At 37.6% G+C, this 21,873-nt stretch overlaps 1 protein-coding gene across 4 annotated transcripts in view; it reads right to left on the bottom strand.

The window, feature by feature from the left end:
- The window catches only part of PPP1R42 (protein phosphatase 1 regulatory subunit 42), a 49,456-nt gene extending 37,630 nt beyond the window's left edge, over positions 1–11,826 (bottom strand). For 3 of the 4 annotated variants that reach the window (XM_021002194.2, XM_021002196.2, XM_021002195.2), the window contains exons 1-3: positions 8,015–8,793; positions 5,738–5,958; positions 2,907–3,073 (exon numbers count right to left, since the gene is read on the bottom strand). In XM_021002194.2, coding sequence (XP_020857853.1) covers positions 2,907–3,073; positions 5,738–5,866 — 296 coding nt within the window. In that variant the 5' untranslated portion in view covers positions 5,867–5,958; positions 8,015–8,793. Of the gene's footprint in view, positions 1–2,906; positions 3,074–5,737; positions 5,959–8,014; positions 8,794–11,748 lie in introns of those variants that run through there. The other variant, XM_078153376.1, reaches the window with a different exon arrangement.
- Positions 11,827–21,873: the final 10,047 nt, after the last annotated feature.

Below are 21,873 nucleotides of genomic sequence, written 5' to 3'. Positions count from 1 at the left end.
CATTAAAAATCCATTTCCCCCCATAGGATTATACTCAGTTTTTCTGGGTAAGTTAGTTCTTGGTTTATAAACCCATATCTTTTGAGTTAGCTAGGTGTTTCAGTGGATAGAGTACTTGGCCTACAGTCAGGAAGACCTGAGTTTAAATGTGGCCTCTGACACTTACTAGCTATCTTACTGTGGGCAAGTAATTTTGTCTGCCTCAGTTTCTTCAACTGTAAAATATAGATAATTGCATCTACCTGGCAGGATTGCTGTGAGGATAAAATGAGATAATATTTGTAAAGCACTTAATACAGTGCTGGCACATAGTAGGAATTATAAAAATGCTTATTCCCTTTCCTTTCCCCTTTTGGAACAGTGTATTCTAAGTTATCAGCTCCTTCATAGTGGTTGTTGCTTAATTATATAATTCTAAATCATGTGGCTCCTGGGTACTTGAATCCTTTCTTTTTGGATACTTGAAATATTTTTTCTTTCATGGGGAGACTCTTAAATTTTGGCTATAACGTTCCTGGGGGTTTTCTTTCAGGAGGTGACTGGTAGACTATTTCTATTTCTAGTTTGCCGTCGGGTTCTAAGAGATCTGGACAGAAGTCTTTCTCCCCTCCCCTGCCCCAATTTCTTGATATAGATGTTGAGGCACTCTTTTTGGTCATGGCTTTCCGATGGTCTGGTGATTCTTTAGATTTTTCTTTGTTTTCCAGGTCAGTTGTTTTTGCTATACCTTCATTATAATACTTTTTCTTTCATTTTTTCAGTTTTGATGTTGCTTTAATATTTGTTGTCTCATTGAGTCACTGGCTTCTCTTTGGTCTGTTCTAATTTTCAGTTTGCTGCTTGGGCAAGGTTTCATATCTCATGTGCTTAAGTTCATATCTCATGTGCTTAAGCTGTTAATTCCCTTTCATTTTCTTTCTTTCACAGTTCTTTTTCTCTAGCACTTACTCTCTTTATAAAAACATTAAAAAAAATTTTAAAACTCTTGCTTTCCCTCTTCCAGGAATTCTAGTTAAATTTGTGCCCAAGCTATGAGGTTTTTTTGGAGGGGGTGGGGGTTGGAGGCATTACTTGTAGTTGTTTTGGAGTCATAATCATAGTCACAATCATAGTCATAGGTCCTCCCCTTAAACAACAACTTAATGTTTATAGATAACTTAAAAGCCATGTGATTCTTCGCACCTTCTGGTCCCCTTTCGTCACTCTGACGTGTCACTGCAGAAGCAGGAAGACCCCACACAGGACTTTCCACATACTCTACAATCTCCGAACTGTCTGTAAGAAGCTCTTCCTGATCCTTCTTAATTCTAGTGCCTTCACCTCTTATTGGAGGGATTATTTCCAACTTATCCTGAATATACTGTGTTTATACATAAGTGCACAGATGTCATTTCCCGAATTAGACTGTGAGTTCCTTGAGAGCAGGGATTTCTTTTTGCCATTCTTTGTATCACCAGCGATTAGCACAGTGACTGACACATAATGCCGTTTTGTCATTTTCAGTCATGTCCAATTCTTAAATGACCCCTCCCTTCGGGGATTTTTCTTGTTAAAGATGTAGTGGTTTGCCATTTCCTTTTCCAGCTCATTTTACGAATGAGGAAACTAAGGTAAACAGGGTTAACTGACTTGCCCGGGGTCACACAGCTAGTCAGTGTCTGAGGCTAGATTTGAATTCAGATCTTTTTGACTCCAGTGCCAGTGAATGCTAACACCTGCCAGTGGTGGTATTCCAGTGACAGAGACTTCCGGTACCCAGGGTAGCCCCATGACACAATGAGGAATTAGAAGAGGATTTGTACATTTCTTTGCTGTAAAATCATGCTTGTTGAATTTCTCACCATTTAAGTAAGCTAGCTCTAAAGCAATGAGGAAGGTTCATAAAGGCAGTGGGATGGACATACAGGACAGTGTAACAGACTTCGGAGTTTGAAAGACCAGGCAGTGTTCAGCAACTACCTCAGCATTTACTGACTATATGTCCCTCAGCAAATCACATTACCCTTTTGGGCTTTAGTTTTACTTTGTCTATATAAAATGGGAATGATAGCACCTACACTTCATAAGGTTGAAGAAGATAACAGCGATAAAAGTGCTTTGAAAACTATAGACAGGGATAGGAATATTGAGCAGACCTATTATTTCATTAGTATAGAGAATTCCTGGGTGAAAAAAACTATTTCAGTGCAGGTTTATCACCAGTAACTGAAGGAGTTCGCTTTTTTGCCTTTTAGGGACAACATGAGACGACACCGAGGAGATATTTTCTCCACTGAAATGGAGAGGAATAAAACTTATAGTGTTAAGAAGATGCTTAGAGAACTGGGAGGTTAAGTGAATTGGCTAGGGTCACAAAGTTAGGTAAGAGGCAGAATTTGAAACTAGGTCTCCAAGGCTGGCTCCCTATCCCTTACACCAAGCTGCCTCTAAAGTGCAGGCTTTAGGAGTGGCTAGGTGGCATAGTAGATAGAGCACTGGCCTTAGAGTCAGGATGGACCTGAGTTCAAATCCAGGCTCAGATACATAACACTTACTAGCTGTGTAACCCTGGGCAAGTCATTTAACCCCAATTGCCTCACCAAAAAAGAAAATAATTCACAACAATAAATAAATTATTAAAGTATAGGCTTTAGAACCCTATAAATGATGTGAGCTACTTGGGAGACACAAAGGAAAATCACTCTTATTACATGCCACTTACTTTTGAAACTAAACAACTGAAATTATGGCAATGGACAGTATATAAGATGAAAATCACTTCTACATATTTACTTGGCTTTCCCAGTGACAAATATTACTCCTTACAAGTATGTTTAGGTCTTCAGGAAGTTCTATCTCAACTGTTTCAAGTCATTATACATGTAAAAATTGAAATTTTCCAGTAACAGAAAAAAATCAACACTTACAATTTCTCAAGTTTTCTCAATGATTTGAGGTTTTCTATACATGATATGCAGTTGTTCTGTAGATACAGGTGTGTTAGATTTGTTGCAAAACTCAAATTATCAATTTGGCTAATGTTGTTATCATACAAATATAAAACACTAAGATTTTTGCATAGAGAGAGGTCATCCTAAAAGAGAAAAAATATATTTTACAGATTTTTCAACATTAACTTTATTACAAAGTTCTTTACTTAATTTTTTAAAAATTAAGTACTCATTTTAGATATTTAAAGTACTTTAAGGTACTTTGAGAGTTTTTAATTAATCATTTTAAAGATTTACATCTTATCATTCATCAAGTATCACATTCAAAAGTTAGTTTTACAAACAGAACATAACATTTTGAAACACTATCATTAAACTTAGATATGGTAAGTCAGATTTTCCCAGTGTCAACACTACCCCTTACATGCAAGTTCTGGTTATTGTGGAGTCTGCATGAACTATTTCAGCTCACCTCTCTCTTGAGAGCTCCACAGGGGAGGGAACGGAAGTTTTAGAGGGGAGGGAAGGTTAATAAAGAGAATGGAAGTTGAAATTTGGGAGAAGAGGGCATTAGGGGATGAGATATAGCTGTGTGAGGTACCATGAGGGCACTGGGTATCTGGGTAGGCAGGAAGAGGAGAGGGTGATGAAGGGCAAATGGGTCAAAGCCAAAGACTAACTTTCCATTTTAAAAAATTCTTTAGGGTAGTAAAACTAGCAACATAATTCAGCTGATGATTATCTTATTATACAGTCCTTGGCTGTATTAAATGGCATTTGAGAAATCTGAAAATATTAATGTAGCTTCTAAAAGCATTTAGCAAAATAGAAAGGCATAAACACTGAGAAAAATCTAACTTTCAAAGTACCCATATATACAGGGTAAGATCTTGAGATCTTGATTGAATCAATCCAATTAGTCTTTAAATATACCTCAATTAAATTACATGTGCAAAAGGATTAGATGTCAGGATGTTTTTCAAGTATGGTACTCTCACTGTTAATCACTGAAAATTTTAAAAATGGCTAAACCATTGAATTTAGAAATCTTTTAAATCATCGCTCTAATAAATGGTGTTAAAACTCAAAAAGAAACAGATCCTTGCCTTAGAAAACTACAAATTAAAATTATCTATGTTGTATTTTTATTTATTTTGTTAAACATTTCCCAATTACTCGGGGGTTTTGTGGGTTCAGGCATTTCCCAGGCTGCTTGCTCCCCACAAGGTTGACACCTCTGCTCTAAATCTTAGAATATTAAAACATAGAGGTTTCAGAGATGGGAACACTTATTTCAAATTCAGTTTGTCAAAAGAATGCTTTTATGGATATTAACATGCAGTTTAAAAAATAAAATGGTTATTTTTTTTACAAATATCTATATAAACTCTAATAAATTTTAAACTACTAGTAAATTGAAAGGTTTTACAATATGAGACTGTCCTTTCCTTCCTCCAGCCATTTTGCTGCACTTTACACTTCATATACCCTACTCTGAAGGAAAAAAAATAGTTGTTTTTCATCAGTGATTCAGCAATAACTCTATTTTAATGAGACAAGGATGATTCTGAGCTCAGAGTAAACTGAAGATATAAAAAAAAAATCAACTGCTAACTGGAATAATGTTGCCACTTTTTATTCTCTCTTCCAGTTACTGTAAGAAAGTACAGGTGATCCTAGCATCTCTGCTCCTCACCCATCAGGCCTACCCCTCTGCAGGCCTCTACACCTGTAGATTATGTACTTGTAGGCTCAGGATTGGCCACACTGAATGAGAAATATGAGGATAAGGAGCAAAAAACTCAAAATGCACCAATGTATCAATCTCAAGTCTCTGCAGGACTGGGGACTCTTGTCCAATCTGACCTTTGAAACTTGATACCCCCCAAATCTCTGAACTTGATTTATAAGAGATTAGAGCCAGAAGGGACTTCAAGAAGCCATCTATGTCCAATCCCTTAATTAAAAATATGAGAAGTTAAATGACTTGTCCAGGGGTCACAAAGTAAGAAGTATCAGAGTATGTAATACTTCCAGGCCCCCTGCCTCCAGAACCTTCCCCCATACCAGGTTTTTACACAGATGCTGATAGTGGGGAAGAAGCTTGCTACACAGTTGGGGGTGGTGGTGTGGAAAAGGGGTAGGGAAGGGGATTTATTACTAGCAATGAAGGAAGCTTGCTTTTTTGCCTTTTAGGGGGAATGTGAGACCACATGGGAGGAAGATTTTCTCGATTAAGATAGAGAGGAATAAAAGTCACCATCACTGTTGTGAACACAGCCAATGAATGATATATCCTAGCTTGGAAAACTGACAAATGGAAACTAGAATGAAAAATGCATGAGTTAAAATCAGGCCAGGACCTTCACTGAGACATGCAACTGACTGAAAATAATGAACAGGGAAGCAGATGATACTAGACAGTCCTTCATGGAAATCTTTAGCCATTGTTTCCCAACCTATAGTACAGTTCAGCTACAGAGAGTCTGTGTTCATCCCTTTATTATCTCATTAAAAAGCTTAGGGGTATTTCAGTCCCAGACTACTTTTGTGGGGGGGAAATTAGGACACTATACTTTGCTCAGTCAGGAATGTAGATGTTGTTTTCATTGCTTTATTTTTAATTTCTGCACCAATAAAATGTTTTACCATTTCAAAAAACAAAACACAGTAAATTATAAGCTTATTTATGAAGATACAGCGACTGAAAAAAAAGTACCCTATAGCATCAGTTCCCAAATCCTACTATATTAGAAATTACATCAGAAGGAAGAATTTTACTTTATGTAAAAAATAAGAATTCTTACAATTATATCTATGTTTTTGTTTGAAAAGTTTAGGTGAGTTATTTTCTTCAAATACTGTGTAATACTCTCCTCTTTTCTGTTCTTTTGGTTGGCGCTCTTGGCAACTAGATCCAGTGTGAGTCGAACCATAATTTCTCAGTAAAGTTTAATTCCAAGGTAAAATTAATTTCATATCATCTCAAAAAGCAATTGCAATTTTTCTTATGATTGGCTTCCTAAAACTTAAAGAAAAACAATATTAGTATGGTATTTAGATAAAGAAATCATAGGAAAATTACTCTTTGATATTTCCTTCAACAAAATTTATATGGCAATACTTTACTGTTAGGGAAAAAAATAAAAAGATATTGTTTTTAAAATCTGGTTTTCCTCCTATCTGTATCATCTAATGTAATATGAGAACAACATTTGTTTTATTCTAGTGTGGTGAATAGGATCTTTAAAAATATAATATTTAGACCAACTTCTCTCTTTTTTGGTTTGTTTGGGTTTTTTGGCTTGAGAAAAATGAGGCCCAAAGAAGTTAAATTATTTAGGTAAGTTACTTGGTCACATTTATTTTCCAATAAAAGGGACTAGAATAATCCAACTAGTTTTGTATGTTCAGTTTATAAAACAATTTAACACACATTATCTCATTTGAGGCTTACAATATCCCAGTTGGGTTAAATAACTCAGCTATTCAATGTAAGCCCAGGTTTACATATCAGGAAACTGAGTGCCACAGAAGTGACTTGCCCAAAGTCACACAACTAATAAAAGACAGCCTGGAAAATGTGTTGGAATTGAAATCAAAGGACATGGAGATCAAAAATCTAGCTCTGCTACTTATTCCTTATATAATCTTAAGTAAGTTACTTCATCTCTCCAGGCCTCAATTTCAATAAAGTATAAAATGAGAGGAGTAGATTAGGTGACCCTTATCGTCCAACTCTAAATTTTGAATGGTATAGCTGAGCCTAGGGCTTCTAATACTCAGTCTAATAATTTTTTCATTAAATCTCTGGTATCTTTATTTAACATAATACACTACATAAGGTGCACACACCAATGAAATGAATTTTTCAAAGTGTGAAAGTGTACGTAAGCAGTATTACATTCACTGTTTCAACTTGGAACATATAAAGTCTGCTTAATATGGAAAAGCTAATGATGAAATACATTTTCATATGTGCATTAACTTTTAAGATAACTAATTGCTGTCAATCACCCAAGAAGAATGTCTATTTAGGTAGGATTTCCTTAAGTGCTTTATAATATTCTTATTAAAACTGTAACAAAATATACAGGTTACAGTTGAGTAATGTTCCAGGCCATGTAATTAACAGGAGAAACATATGCAAGCTGTAACCTTCAGCAGCTGAAATCCTTAATTTGTACATGTCAACTTGTGACCTCAGTTATGGTATATTCTACAATGAAACTCAAGGTTCAATAAACAGTATATGGTGGAGCTCAGAATAGAAAATAAGCACTTCACACTCATAGCCTAGAAACATACACACACACACACACACACACACACACACACACACAGAGTTTACTAAAACTACCTAAATACTATCCACATCATTAGAATATTCAGAATGCAAAATTTAACCCCACTTTAGAACAATTATGAGCAAATCCTTTCAAGATAATAAAATCCCCATCATAAACTTAAGAGGATTTTTATATCAAATTTTCTGTTTGAATCTTAGTAAATAAATCTGGTTCCTGCTTATGAAGTCATTTGTATAGCAAAATACGGAAAGGCTCTATTTCTAAGAGGAAGAATTTATTAACGGTTATATGATGACGTTTCATATCAATAGGACACAGTTCATAGTTTTTCATGGTAAGGTCGTGCTAGTGGCATATAGATCACTGAGTCCAACCCCCTCACTTTACAGATAAGGAAACTGAGGCGCGGAGCGGGTGTAAATTACTTGTCCCAGAGCTATAGAGCTGTGAGGGGGAGCCGGGACTTGGAGCCGGGTCTCGTGGCTCTTTCCGGGTCACGCCCTCCAGTCTCTTAGGGTTCGGGGCCCGGGGAGAAGAGGGAGGGCCGGCAGGGGGACCACCCGGGCGTCCCCTATCCCCCGCGGGGCCTTTCACTCTGAACTCCTGGAGGCTCGCCCGGCGGTGAAGATGTGCAGGCGACCGCGTTTCATGAGCCGCCTCCTCCTCCACACCCCCACAGGTGTCCCCCACTTCTAGTCCCCCCGGCCCCTCCCCCACGCCCGCCCCCCTCGGCGGCTCCGAAAGTCTCTGAAGACCACGTCTTCTAGCCCTCACCGGAAGGCTGCCTCTCCCGGCGGGCTTCTCCCCTTCTCCACGCCGAAGGCTTCCTTGAGACTCTTCCTCCGTCCGAGGCCAGGAAGCGGCCCAGAACTCCAACGCTTCCAGGACCTGTGGGCCTTTGTTTGGACAGAGCTCCAAGGCTACGGCCGTCCTCCCGGCCGCCGCTACTGACGCCGGCCCCGCTCGTTGCCATGGAGACGAGACGCTAACCAGCACGTGCTGACTCCTAGCGGGAGCCGGGTGGTATCGCAGTGTATGAAGGCCCGACCCTGCGGTCCCTTGAGCGGTTCTCGAAGCGGGCGGTGGGAAGAGTTCTGTGAGCAACCCCCAAGCGGTGTCCGGGCGTCTCGCTCGCCCGTCGCGGTCGCTAACGCACGAGATATAATAACAAAGTTTTCGAAGCGCTTTCCTCGCCACAAACCTCGGAGGCTGGACCGCGGAAGCTCGTGGATGAGTGAAGGGAGGCCCGCGGGCGTTGCCGAGTTTTGCTCTAGGTCACACCTGAATTAATTAATGAATAGGCGTCGGAGCTAGAGTCTCCGCGGTCTCCCGAGTGCGTGTTTATAGGTAATCAGTTGAATTTCCCAACACTTCAGAGCTCTTTGCATTACAGAATAGAAAATGTCATAGATGGTATTATTACCAGAAAAGGCAACGTCAGTAACTATGACCTCGGTCCCTACTTTTTCCATCTCCATAAAACATCTGTGAAAGATTCCAGGGTGTCATTAGGATGGGAGCTCCCTGAGGACAGGAACTCTTTTTTTTCTTCCCCCCCCCTTTGTTTGTTGACTGAAAATATGAGAAAAGGTAGTCAGGGTTTTGCGAGCCATTTTTCACAGTAGTTCACGTCTTCACAATACTATTGACTGCTGTAAGGAAATTCAAGATTCTACTGACTTTTGTTTGTTGATTACCAATAAAACAAAAAAAACAAACTTCGCATTTGATTCAGTCTAGCAAAACACTGTATCTAAGACTCGAAACAGGATGATTTCCAAGCATATGTTAAAATACTCAAGATTCCCTGATAAATGAAAACATGCAAATAACTTTAGCGATCCTTTGATTATCAGTATCAAAAGAGACAAAGGAAATGTTAAAGAATGCTTGCTAAACATGGCAATCCCCGTCAAAGAATATGAAAAAGAACAAAGTAAAGTGCACAGAAGAGAATAAAAGAAAACTTAAAAGGAAGCAAAGAAAAAACGGAGGGCTTGGAACACAATGTGCAGTATTTATCTTATATAGGCTTTCTTGGAATGGAAATTTATTGCTGTTTATTTTGAATGCTCTCACATTCTGCTGTGCACATGGCAGTGCTCTTTTTCTTTTTTTCTTTTGTATTCAAGTTTTAGTATTTAAGTTTGTTTCTTTTTCTTTTCTTATTGTTAAGTTATATATGCATGACTAGAAAAAGAGGTGGACCAATCACAAAGCAAGACAGGTGGTCAAGTCCGAGTCTTACACTTGGCCATCCATGAACATTTTTATTCCTTTCCAGTTTTTTATAAGATAGGCTTAGGGACAAGATTTGTGATTTCATTGGGATAGAGAACTCCCAGATGAGGAAACTTCTACTAAGCAGGTTATTAGACTTTTATCAGTGATACAATATGTGATGAAAACATATTTTTTCAATTGTCAATATCCTAGGTGAAAGATTTCATTCATGCATACACTGTGATTTTATGTAATGAAAATTGTTTTCTTTTTTATGATCACATATTCCTTTGGTTAAAGATTGCTATTAGTATTTTTGTATTTGTGGGTCTTTTTCTTTTTTTGATTAGAAGTGATATCACTGGGTCAAAAGGTATTTGTAATTTAATGACTATTTGGACATAGATGAAAATTGCTTTTCAGAATGGCTAGGGCAATTGATGACTCCACCAACAATGTATTAGTATTCCTGTTTTCCTGTAGTCTTTCCATTATTTGTTATTTTTCTCTTTTGTCATCTTTGTCAATGTGATGGGTATGAGATAGAATCTAGGAGTTACTTTAATTTGCATTTGTCTACTTATTAATGATTTGTAGCATTTTTTCATATGCTAGTTAATACCTTAGATTTTTTTTTTGAAAACTGCCTGTTCATATCCTTTGGTGTCTGTTGTAATATATTTGAATTAATTCCTTACATATCTTGGATATGAGACTTTTATAAGAAACATATTGCAAAAATTTTCCCCAGGTTCCTGTTTCCCTTGTAATTTTAACTGCATTCATTTGATTAGTGTAAAACCTTTTAAATATTGTTATCAAATTTTTTCATTTATTATTTTGTGATTCTCTCTGTTACTTGTTTAGTCATGAACTCTTCTCTTATCCATAGATAGGAAAGGTAATTTCTTCCTTGTTCCTCTAATTTGTTTATGTTACCTTTTATTTCTAAGTTATATATCCATTTAAAGTTTATTTTGGTATATGGTATAAGATGTTGGTCTATACCTAATTTCTGATAGAATGCTTTCCAGTTTTCCCGGTAGTTTTTATCAAATGGTGGGTCTTTGGGTTTATTGGAAACTATCCTACGCTATGTTGCTTCCCTAATTTGTCCTACTGACAGACTTCTATTTTTTTACTAGTACAGTAGTATGTTTTGAGATCTGGTACTTCTAGGCTTCCTTCTTTCCCACATTCTTCATTATTTCGCTTAAGATTTTTGACCCTTTTGTTCCTCCAGATTTATTATTATGTTTTCAGCATTTATAAAATAAACCATTTACCCATGAAATATTAAATGGCCCAGAATAAGGCCTTCAGATGCACTGGGTACATGCTTTATATCAAGGATTCATGGAAGGATCTGGACTCAAATTACACAGGATGGGAAGGCACAGATGTCTGATGGAGTATCCAATTCAAAGATACCACAGATATATGGAATTATTGAAGCACTAAGTGGATCAATCAACAATTAATCAACAAGCATTCACTAAGTGCCACTAGAAATACAACTATACTAAAGGAAACACTTCCTATTTGCAAGGAGCTTATGTATTATTTTGATTGTTTTGGATTTAACCTGACCAATCATTTACCTATTTATTCCCCTTGGTACCAATATAGTGTCTTGAACATATTAGGTGCTCACCAAATATTTTTGAATGAGTGAGCCCTATTACTTAAATAATTGGGCTGGAGATAGGCATTGGATCTGTGGTTTCATTGGCACTTTTTCTGCAACAGTCTTAGAAAGTTGCCTAGGGAATTTCAAGAATGGGTATAATCAGTGATTGAAATGTAAGCTCCTTGAAGACAGGGACTGGTCAGTCTTTTTTTTCCTTTGTACCCTTAACACCTAACTCAGGGCTTAGGACAGGTGTTCAGTAATACTTTAAAAAAAATAGCATGGTTCTTTAATTGACCAGTTTTGTTTGCATACACCATATAAAACCCACAAACTCACAATCATGGTGGATTTATGGGAAGAAATTGACAAGAATGTCATAGGAGGCATGGAGGAGTTATGATATGTAAATCATACTGGAGGAGGTGGTGGTGGTGATGGTGGTGCTCCCACTCATGAGATTATTGACCTGTCAAAGTAAGTTACATTGAAATTCAAATTAACTTTTTTTTTCCCGAGCCAGAGACAAGGTTTATTAGAACATCAATCTGAGTTGGGTGAGATTTAAAGAATTCGCCATATTGGCCAGACTCTTAAGGAATCTAAGCATTTGTATCACTAATGCAAGTGGTCCAGATCTTAAGAATCTAAGTACCTTAATGGAGATAAGATGAATCTTATATGCAGAAAGACTGTGAGAGGGATCCAGGAGTGGCTAAGTAGTCTGGGGTGACTGGAGGAGGGGTCTAAGGAGGATCTGGATGGGAGTGGCCAATAACCTGGGGTGACTGTGAGGTAACAGAACACCAGGGACCTGGACCACTCCCTCTGGCCAAAGGAGAATGGAGTCCAGTTAGGACTGTAGTAGCCAGGGGCAATTGGGAGGTAACAGAACAGAACTGGGAGATTGGGTGAAGCCACAATGAAAGGCTAGTTGAGTGGATAAACAGCCTAAGGCAAACACCAGAGATTTGGGAAAAGTCCAAGAAGTTTCTTTTTTGGAGTTCAGATCCCATCTCTATCATTCCCCCCTCAAACAAATGGGACCCAAATTCTTTTGCAGTTAAGGGGTGAAGTTCTTGGCTTCTGAAACTTCTTCCTGCTGGCAAGGGGAATAGTGCTGTCCCTGCCTCGAGGGGGTCCCAAAGAAGAGGTTAACTGGAACTGAGCACAGGCTGTATCCAGGGGACAATGGGGGGGACATTGGCTGGTACCTGCTGTTTGCTACCAACTGTAAGTGAATGGCCCATAGTCCGGAAGACACAAATCCAAAAGAAAAGACTGCAGGGCCCAGATATAGGAAGAAATAAAAGTGTGAGAACCCCATTAAATAATTTACATTTGACCTGCAGAATTATCTGATCTCACTTTTTTCAAAAGTTTAAGTAGCACTTTTACAGGTAGAAGTTTTCCATTCCTGGGTTCAATAGTTATACAAAAGAATTTGCCAAGAGACTGACTTTCACTTCAATTATCACTGAAATTCTCCTCCCCAAACCAAACTGAGGATGTTTCTGATTTAATTTCAGTTGTTTGGGGGTATTGAATGACTACACATTAAGGTCAAAGCAGCAAGATCTCACATACTTGCATTGATCTTTTACTGACCACTTGCTCTGATAATAGAAATTTGCTACAAAAGGATAAAGCAGGGACAAGATTTAGGGCCCAAGTATGACAGGATAAAATATCCTTAGCTCTGTTTGGATTCAGATAATTCAGTTTTCAAACCATGCAGTATCAAATCCACTTCATAGACAGACTCAGGAATAGAAACGTGAGTAACATTCCTTTTCAAAAGAACATAATGGGAAAACCGAGCCAGTAGGGTTCCATCTTAGATTGAGGCTAAAATTATCCCAATGTAGACTTCCCACCAGTATTGTTGAAGTTTAGGGGTTTGAGTGCTGGGACCCCAAAATCATAACATGCGGGTCCTGTCTGAAAGAATTCAACCCAACCTTTCTTTCTGCCAAAGACAAGGTTTATTAGAACATTTGCCATATTGGGCAGACTCTTAAGGAATCTAAGCAGTGGCTAGATTTTAAGAATCTTAGCACCTTAATGTGGGGACAAGATGGACTTTATATACAGAAAGACTATGGGAGGGATCTAGGAGTGGCCAAGTAATCTATGAGGGACTATGGGATGTGGCCAAGGGAGAAAGGAGCCTAGATAGGATTAAGGGTGGGAAGTGGCCAGGGGCCATAGGGAGGTAAGACTAGGGAGGGTTAGGCTAGGTTAAGGGTAACAGAGAATTGGGAGATTGGGTTTAGTTAGCCACAAAGAAAGGCCAGTCGATGAAATTGTAGCCTCAGGTGAAAGCCAAAGATTTGGTCATGTGGGTAAATCCAGGATTTTTCCTTTCTGGGGTCCAGATCCCAACCCCATCAGTATCACATTCTCTCTGAGTAGCTTGTGGCATTTCAAGATGGTGGATTACTGATTATGGATGGATTATTATGATCCACTGGACAACTTAAAATAATTTATACAGTCCCATGAGATTTTACCTCAAGTAGCATGTTTTACTAATCACAGCTTTAGGAAAAACTTTTCCAGGATTTACACCTCAAATTTAAATTTGTCCTGGTATAAAAAGCCAAACATTAGAGATTATTTCCACATGCTTGCAAATTCTCAGCAGGCTTTTTGGCAAGTTTACACATTAAAACAATAACCAACAATAGCCTAATTGTTGTAATGGTAACCAAAGTATGAAAAGTTGCTTTGTTGAGGTCTAAGGTTTAGGGGTGCTGGGACCCTGCCTGAATGAATTTGACCCAAGCCTTCTTTCCGTTAAAAATGAGGTTTATTAAACATCTGCCATATGGGCCAGACTGTCAAGGAATCTGAACATTTGTCAGCTATTGGCTAGATTATAAAAATCTGAGCCCTTGGCAAGACTCTTAAGAATCTGAGCAACTTAATGGAGACAAGCTGAATCTTATATACAGAAAGACTGTGGGAGGGCTCTAGGATTGGAGAATCTTGATGGGAGGCACTGGGAGGTAGAATGGAGATTGGATAGGATCAAGGATGGGAAATGGCCTCTGGACCATCTGCAAGTAAAAGACAATGAAGGGTTAGGCTAGGTTAGGGGTAACACAGAATTGGGAGATTGGACATAGCAATAAGGAAAGACCAGTTGATAGGATTATAGCCTCAGGCAAACTCCAAAGACTTCCTTGATCAAGTGGGAGAATTCAAAGAGAATCCCAAAGAGAAATGGGACCCAAATTCCTTTTTGGGGTGAGGGGCTGTAAGGTGAATTTTAGTGTGTGTAAAGTAGATTTTTTTGTTATTCTTTCTTAGAGCTTTCTTCCCAGGATCCATAGCCATAACAATCTCAACTTCCCAGATGTTAGATATGAGCTCTCATGATCATGGTTCAAAACAGTTTCTACTGCGAAGTGTCGGTAGATATAGGGGTGAAATGATGTAAAATTGTGAGGCTATTGCTGGCAATATGCTTTCTTTGTCTATTGCCTTATAAAGCAAATGGGCACTGGTCGGTGACTGGGGACCCCCTTAGGGGTGAATGTGCAGGCTAGCATGCTGTGAGTGCCTTGATTGGCCCTCATCAAGGCTTGGGAGGGGGAATCTGTGTTTGCTTCAACTAGCCCCCATTGAGGCTTGATTTAGGAGCATGCACAAGTACTGGTCTCAATTGGGGTAGTTGCCCCCGCTTCACACCGGCCCCTGTGAGAAGGGTTGTTAGGGAATGCTGTTGGTGCTGCCATGATCAGCAAACTCCCTTCGAGAAGACTAGCCTAGAATAAAGTGAGCTTATTTAACCACTTATTATGACTCCATTCCTGTCTTCCTGTCTGACAGGATCAAAACCAAACCTGCTAGTATGAGAGGTGCTAGAAGCCCTCCTGCGTCTTCTACCTAAGAAATGGAGTAGTTGGTGTTTTTACCTGTCCAACAGGGGCAAAGGTCTCAGCTTGCGCCTGTACCCCATCAGCTTAACATAACTGATACAAAAAGTTCACCAATTTGAAGCTTGGAACATATCCATTACCAATCAAGTGACTTCAATTTTGTTAAGTGCATTTCCAAATTACTTTACACAGAGAATCAACATCTCATCATTAACAGTTAAAACTACAACTTTAAAAGAGTGTGCTTACCCAAATTCTAGCTTCTTTACCTTGACCCATCCCCCTTCCCTCTCTCCCCACAACTGCTGAGGGTTGAGGTGGGGTAGGGGGATGAGAAGGATGCGCTGAACCTGGGTGATGCTTCCAGGCAAAGGTTGCCCCAGGGCCCAAGGCCATTCGTTGCTAATGGGGCTCATGCTGTAGCTGCTGCCCCTCCCCCTTCTTCCTTTCCCCAGGTAGGGGAGGGTGAATTCGAAGGGGGTGGGGAAGGGTGAAACTCTCTTCTTCTATGAGAGGGGTTAACAAAGATACCCTCTTGACTCAAGGGAAGGGAGTGGGAGAAGGGAGTGACCAGGGTTGTAAGGAGATTTTCAAAACTCCTTAAGGATTGATCACAAAACCTCCAGAATCTGCTAAGATGTTTTTAGTTGTTCTAACTTTTCCCTGTAGCTTCTGTGAAGGAGGATCCAGGGATGTAGAGGGAAGGGAATAAGTAAGCTTCAGGGAACCAAAAAGCACTGCAGTTTTCCTAATACCCAGCGCTGAGAGAATTGACAGAATTGGGTATACACTTCCAGGTAGGGCATCCATCCTTGTCCTCTATGGTGTGAAAGGTATACCCAGGTCCATGGCCTTGAACTGAACCAGTGGACTGAGAGCCTGAGCATCAGGCTGAATGTGACAGCCTCGTAACTGTATGCTGGAAAAGCACCTCCAAACCTTCCTAGGTTCTTGGACAGTGACCCCAGCTTTGGATAAGAAAGAGGGAGGAGGCTTGCATACCTTCCAGTCTTGGCTGAAGAAGAGCTTGGATTAGGCAGCTTTCTTGTATGGGCCATCAAAATGTTGAGGTTTAGAGGTTTAGGCATGCTGGGACCCCAAAATCACAACACCTGGGTCCCGTCCAAATGAATTCAACCCAAGCCTTCTTTCAGCCAAAGACAAGATTTATTAGAACATTGATCAGGGATGGGTGAGAGTTAAAGAATCCAGCATATTGGCCAGACTCTTAAGGAATCTAAGCATTTGTATCACTAATGCAAGCGGCCCAGATCTTAAGAATCTGAGCTTCAAATTAACTTTCAGAAGAATATTAGAAAGATTTCATGATTTTTTAAAAAAATATATTAGCACTGAATTGTGAATCAGGAGTCTTGGGTTCCAAAGGAAGCAATTTCATTTCTCTGGGCATCAGTTTCCTCATCTGTAAAATGTTGGAGCTTGGACTAGATGATATTTAAGGTCCATTTTACCCTTAAATTTCTACGATTATATTCTGCAAATTAATTTTGGACTTGGATCTTTCTTAGACACAGTTACCTCTCCATGATTGCAGGCTGTGTTTGAAGAGGTTTAAGTTACTAATTTGGTTTAAAAAAAACATTATGAAACAAGCTTGAGAGAAAATATTGACTCATCATGAGGTGAAATATAATTCCTGCCTATTGGGACACTGTTAAGTAATCATCTGTTTACTCTCCAGTGCAACAAAAAAATCTGGCAAACTATTAATAGATTATTTCGTACAATATTTTGAAAAATGACATAAAAGATACTAAAATTTACATAAGCATTGGACATGTTTTTGAAGAATGTTACATAGACTGAGAATTTCCTTTCCCCAAGATGCTTTTTTAAAAAGGATTTTTAAGGGCCTATTTAAAAATAATCACACTTGAATTATCATGTAATATTAGAGAGAAATTTACCTTCAATGATTTTTATACATATAGCTAGCCAGCAGATATTTGTTGACAAACCAGATGAGTGCTTGTGAGAACCTTTTATGTTAAGCATTTCTTTCATGTGTTGAAAATAAAACCTGTCCAATACTTGATTTACATTATACAATGAATACTTTTCTATTCTTCTCCCTCTGAAGAAACTCCAGATATGAGCCAAATCAAAGTGGCCAATAGAGGCATGGCTCTTGGAGTAAGAGCAGCGTTTTTCAAGTGATATCAATGTATGGGGAGGCTTAATGAGACTACTTCTAAAGTACACGGTACGGAGTGACCCTTTATGTTCCTACTTCAGGGTCTGTGAAGGTATCCTATTGATTTACTGTGATATGGTGAAGAAAAAAGCCTTTTAATTGACTAGTAAGCTGGAGGTAGGGTATATACAAAAGGTGTGAGTGAGCAGAAAGAATTCCAAGTAACCTTGCTCTGGGAACCCAACCTGTTCATCAGAATGTGAATTTGGAAGGCAAACCCACAGCTTCTATGTGCTCTAAGCTTTAATTAAATCTTCATAGGGATGAGGGGTGTGTGGGCCTTGATGGGAACATAAAGAGCCAAAATGTATGAGAAAAGGAGTATTCCTCCTCCTTGTCAGGCTGAATGCCTAGGTCCAGAGTAGTCATGACCGTTAGACCAAAAAAAGCATTAACAAAATATGAAAAAACAAAGAGGAGAGCTGGAGGACACAGCAATTTTATTACTGTCTCGTTAAAATTAATATATGCTTAAAAGAACTCTACATAATAAAAGTCCACTTTCTTATATATAATTCTCTCTTGTTCTTTGTACATTGAAATGTTTTGAGTTTCCTTACTGGGAGGAATTCAAATTCCATTCACTTCAATTCAATCTGAGTCCAAAACATACTGATTAAATATCAGTCTGAGAAGCAGTGTGGTCTACTAGAAAGAGTACAAGACTGAAGTCCTAAGATATGGGTAAAACCTGACGCTGGCGTGCTTAGTAGCTGCTGACCATGTAAAGTCTGAGCTTATTTTTACCCTTGTAAAATAAGGATAATATTTGTATTGTATACCAAGGAGGTTTGTGAAGACTGCTTTGCAAACTTTAAAATATTATATATATGTGGGGAAAGCTAGGTGGTGCAGTGTATAGAGTGGTAGTCCTAGAGTCAGAAAGACCTGAGTTCAAAAGTGACTTCAGACACTATCTGTGTGAGCTGAGGCCGGTCCCTTATGGGGATAATAATAGCACCAACCTCCTAGAGTGGTTGTAAGGATAAAATTTATACACACACACATGCTCACACAATGATGTATATGTGTGTATATAAAATTTTATCCTTACAACCACCCTAGGAGGTTGGTGCTATTATATGTATATATTTATATGATTTCAAAACAATTAATTTTTAAAATCAAAGATTTTATAAAGACATAATTTCATGTTCTATTTCAACAAAAGATTATTTTCTCAGGCAAAAGCCTAGAAGTTGAAGTAGTGATTTTCTGACTGAAAACAAAAGAATTCTTGCATCCCATCCCAAGAAACATCTATTGAAACTAATTCTTTTGTAAAATTGAAGCATAATAAAACATTTTCTTGATAAATAGGTAATACATTTCCTGATTTTTGGTAAGAAGGATCATGGCATAAACTGAAGTCAGAAAGGCACTGATTCAAGTGCAATGTCTGACACTTCCCAGCCATGTGAACTTAGGCAAATTCACCGAGCCTTCCAGGACAGTAGGCAACAACTCTCTAGGATTCTAAGAATAAGTTTAGATGCATCTAGAGTTTGAGAGCAGTTTTCATTAATGCTTTATTATAAGGCGGTTAAAAAAGAAGAACCTAATTGACAATTCTAAACTACTATATTTAATATTTCAAAGATCTGTTCAGAGAACCAGTGAAAGAGACTGATTATTGAAAATTATTGTTCCAGTTATAGTAAAGGCCTCATTATTTTGGCTAAATAGAACTTCATTTATTTTAAACATTAGCAAGACAAGTATGTAATACATGTTCATAAAATGTCTTGAGATCTTAAAAGTCCATAGTGTTTAAGTCTGCTTAAACGGAGATTCTATAACTATTCAATTCCTTAGTGTTATGAATGTAATATGTGATAAGCTCTGATTTTCTAAGATGGCAGGGGATCTTAACCATTTTTTTTGTGACATGGACCCCTCTGGCAGCTTATGGACTCCTTTACAGAATAGTTTTTAAATGCATAAAACAAAACACATAGGATTGCAAATGTCAGTTCTATTGCAAGTATTATAAAAAAAGTTTATGGGCCCTAGACTAAGATCCTCTGCTCTAGTCTCAATAACTGCAGTAAAAAAGATATCCCTTAAAGACTGGTATTTATTTTTATCAGTAATGACATGTTAAGTGAATACAACTTCCTTCTTGCTAAGAAAATTCAGATGGTGATAATTATTCACTAATGGTGTTCCCTTAGATGGAGGATTGCAGAATAATTTTGTTCTTATGAATTATGCTATTTAACTTAAAACAGACATTAAGGTAAGTAATGGTCTATAACAAACCAGAAATATATACAGGAAATGAGGTACAATTTGCAAAGGAACTGAATACAAGTTACATAAAAATAGCATGTAAAAATTTCCTATGAGTGATTGTATAAAAGCCAAATGGTTATGTATTAGTGTTCCAATGGCAAAAAATGATTTGGAGATGAGCTCTGATCAGCTGTGATGTTCAGAAAAGTCAATGTTTTCAATTACTTTTTACAGTAACAAATATTCAGAATTTTATAGTAGGTATTTCACATATGCCAAAGCCTAATGTCAGGGTCCAGATATAAGTTAGCCTACACAATATAATTCTTTGTATTTGTAGCCTTTAGATTGTGAAAAAGAAAGTACAACTGTAGCTCATCAAAATGTGCCTCCAAGGCACAATACCTTGTTCGTTCAGTCATTAGAAAGCTTAGCGTAGTCCAAAGAAAATATCAACACTGACATAGGGGACTCTCCAATTTGTTAAGCAGTCCATAAATTTTGGCATAAAAAAATTCCACATGGTGAAAATGCAATTAATCACTTGTGCTAGCTATCAAGCTATGATTTTAGCCGTTTCCTCTGAAATTTTCCCTAAAGCTACATAGTTCCCTATTTTATATTTTGATTTCTAAGGTCAACTAAGTTAAATCTATCAATATGCCCCCTAATTAGTAAAAATTTGGTTACTGACCTTGAGTACCATACTTATTATAATCATCTAAAATAAGAGGGTCACAACAAATGTCTTTAAGAGATTTAAATTTTTTAACTAGTAAATTTGATAGAGGTTTAGAATCTTTAAGATAAATTGGCCAGCTCAGAAGGAACCATTTATAATCTTAAAATATGTCACCATTTCATAACTGGTATGACTTTAACATGAAATGTTTAGTTTTTAGAAATACTTTCTGCAGCCCTCATGTTGAAAATATGCTGAAACTTGAGAATGTGCAATTAGGCTTTAATTTTTTTAAGTGGTGTTTTGGAAACAATGACAAAGAATTGAGAGGTGAGTATAGTGAATGACTACTTTGTGATAAAGTTGAACAAATTATCTACTTAAATAATTTTACATCATGAAGATGAACAAAAATCTGAGCAGATTTGCAGTTTTCTATATTATATCTCCAAAAACACCCCATGGTTGCTTAACTTTGCTCAGATCAATACAGGAGGTATAGAATGAAACCTTGAAAATTAAACCAGTCTGTATTCAGTTCAGTTTATTCAACTACATTCAGATACAATGCAGACATTAGCAAAATAAACGAATTCTTACGTGCAAACATGACTGGTACATCTGTACCTCATCATTCACACAAGTTTTTGGAAAATGAACCTGTAGGGTACATAAGCCTCCAATACCTAGTCTTATTGTGAAGTACCTATGTTCTTGTTCTGCTGTGTTTATTTTCAAGTGGCTGCTGCACTACTGAAGAGTTTATTATTCTATGCACAATGCAACGAATGCTTAACATCAAAAACTCTAGCTAGATGTAACTAATTTGTAAAAATAATCTTTGACCTTGATCCCACAAATGGGCTACAGATAAAATGTTTGGCGTCAGAGTTTATCTTCCAAACACACAAAAAATGATGACACATCCAATTTCAGGGTGCTTGTGTTGTCTACTTTGGTTCTTATTCCTGACATTTCAAGTGATATCAAACCAGTTCCACATGCAATACATTAGATATATTCCAATAAAGAAAAGTTTTTATGAATAGTTGGGGGAAAAAAAAACCACATCTGGACAAAAGGATCATAAATTAGAGCTAGAAGGGACCCTTAGAAGTCAATTATATTCCAACCTCCTTATTTCGCAGATGTTTCAGAAGACAAGAGTTTCAGAGACCTCAAGTGACTTGCCCAGGCACACAGGTGACTAGGAGCCCAGATTTAAACACAGATCCTTGATATTAAATGTATCATTCTTCCCACTATATCAATTTCCTTTCCATATGGTGTGAAAAAATGTTATTGTGTCAAATTTCAATAAACAAATTCAATCATTTATACAGCTGAATTGCTTTAAAATTCTAAGATATTCTTACTACCAGGTGCTAGACTGATTCCAACAATATGTAAGATTGTGCCTACTCAGTTTTTAAATATAAATGAAGACTGATAAAATTAAACACAAAACACTAAGATGTAACCAGCATTGGTATTTGTTTTATCTTTTTTATACATTTATATAATTTATGTCATTTTTAAAAGTTATATTTTAAGTCATCTCTAAATTGCTTGACTTTTTAAAGGAAACATTTCATGATGAGAACTTAGGGGAAAATATCTTGGAAGAAACAGATGGCTTTAAACTGCATTTTTAAGGAGATTTCTGGTTTTCACTAATAAAATAAAACAGAATGTGGTTTTGAAATAAAGTGTCACAAAGTCTTACCAAAAGCTTGTGATAAGTTTAGAAAGAAATGGCAG

This window comes from Phascolarctos cinereus, unplaced genomic scaffold (assembly GCF_003287225.1).
Source record: "Phascolarctos cinereus isolate Bilbo 61053 unplaced genomic scaffold, phaCin_HiC Scaffold_4;HRSCAF=312, whole genome shotgun sequence".
Taxonomy (NCBI): Eukaryota; Metazoa; Chordata; class Mammalia; order Diprotodontia; family Phascolarctidae; genus Phascolarctos; species Phascolarctos cinereus.
This window is presented reverse-complemented; position numbering and strand designations above follow the sequence as displayed.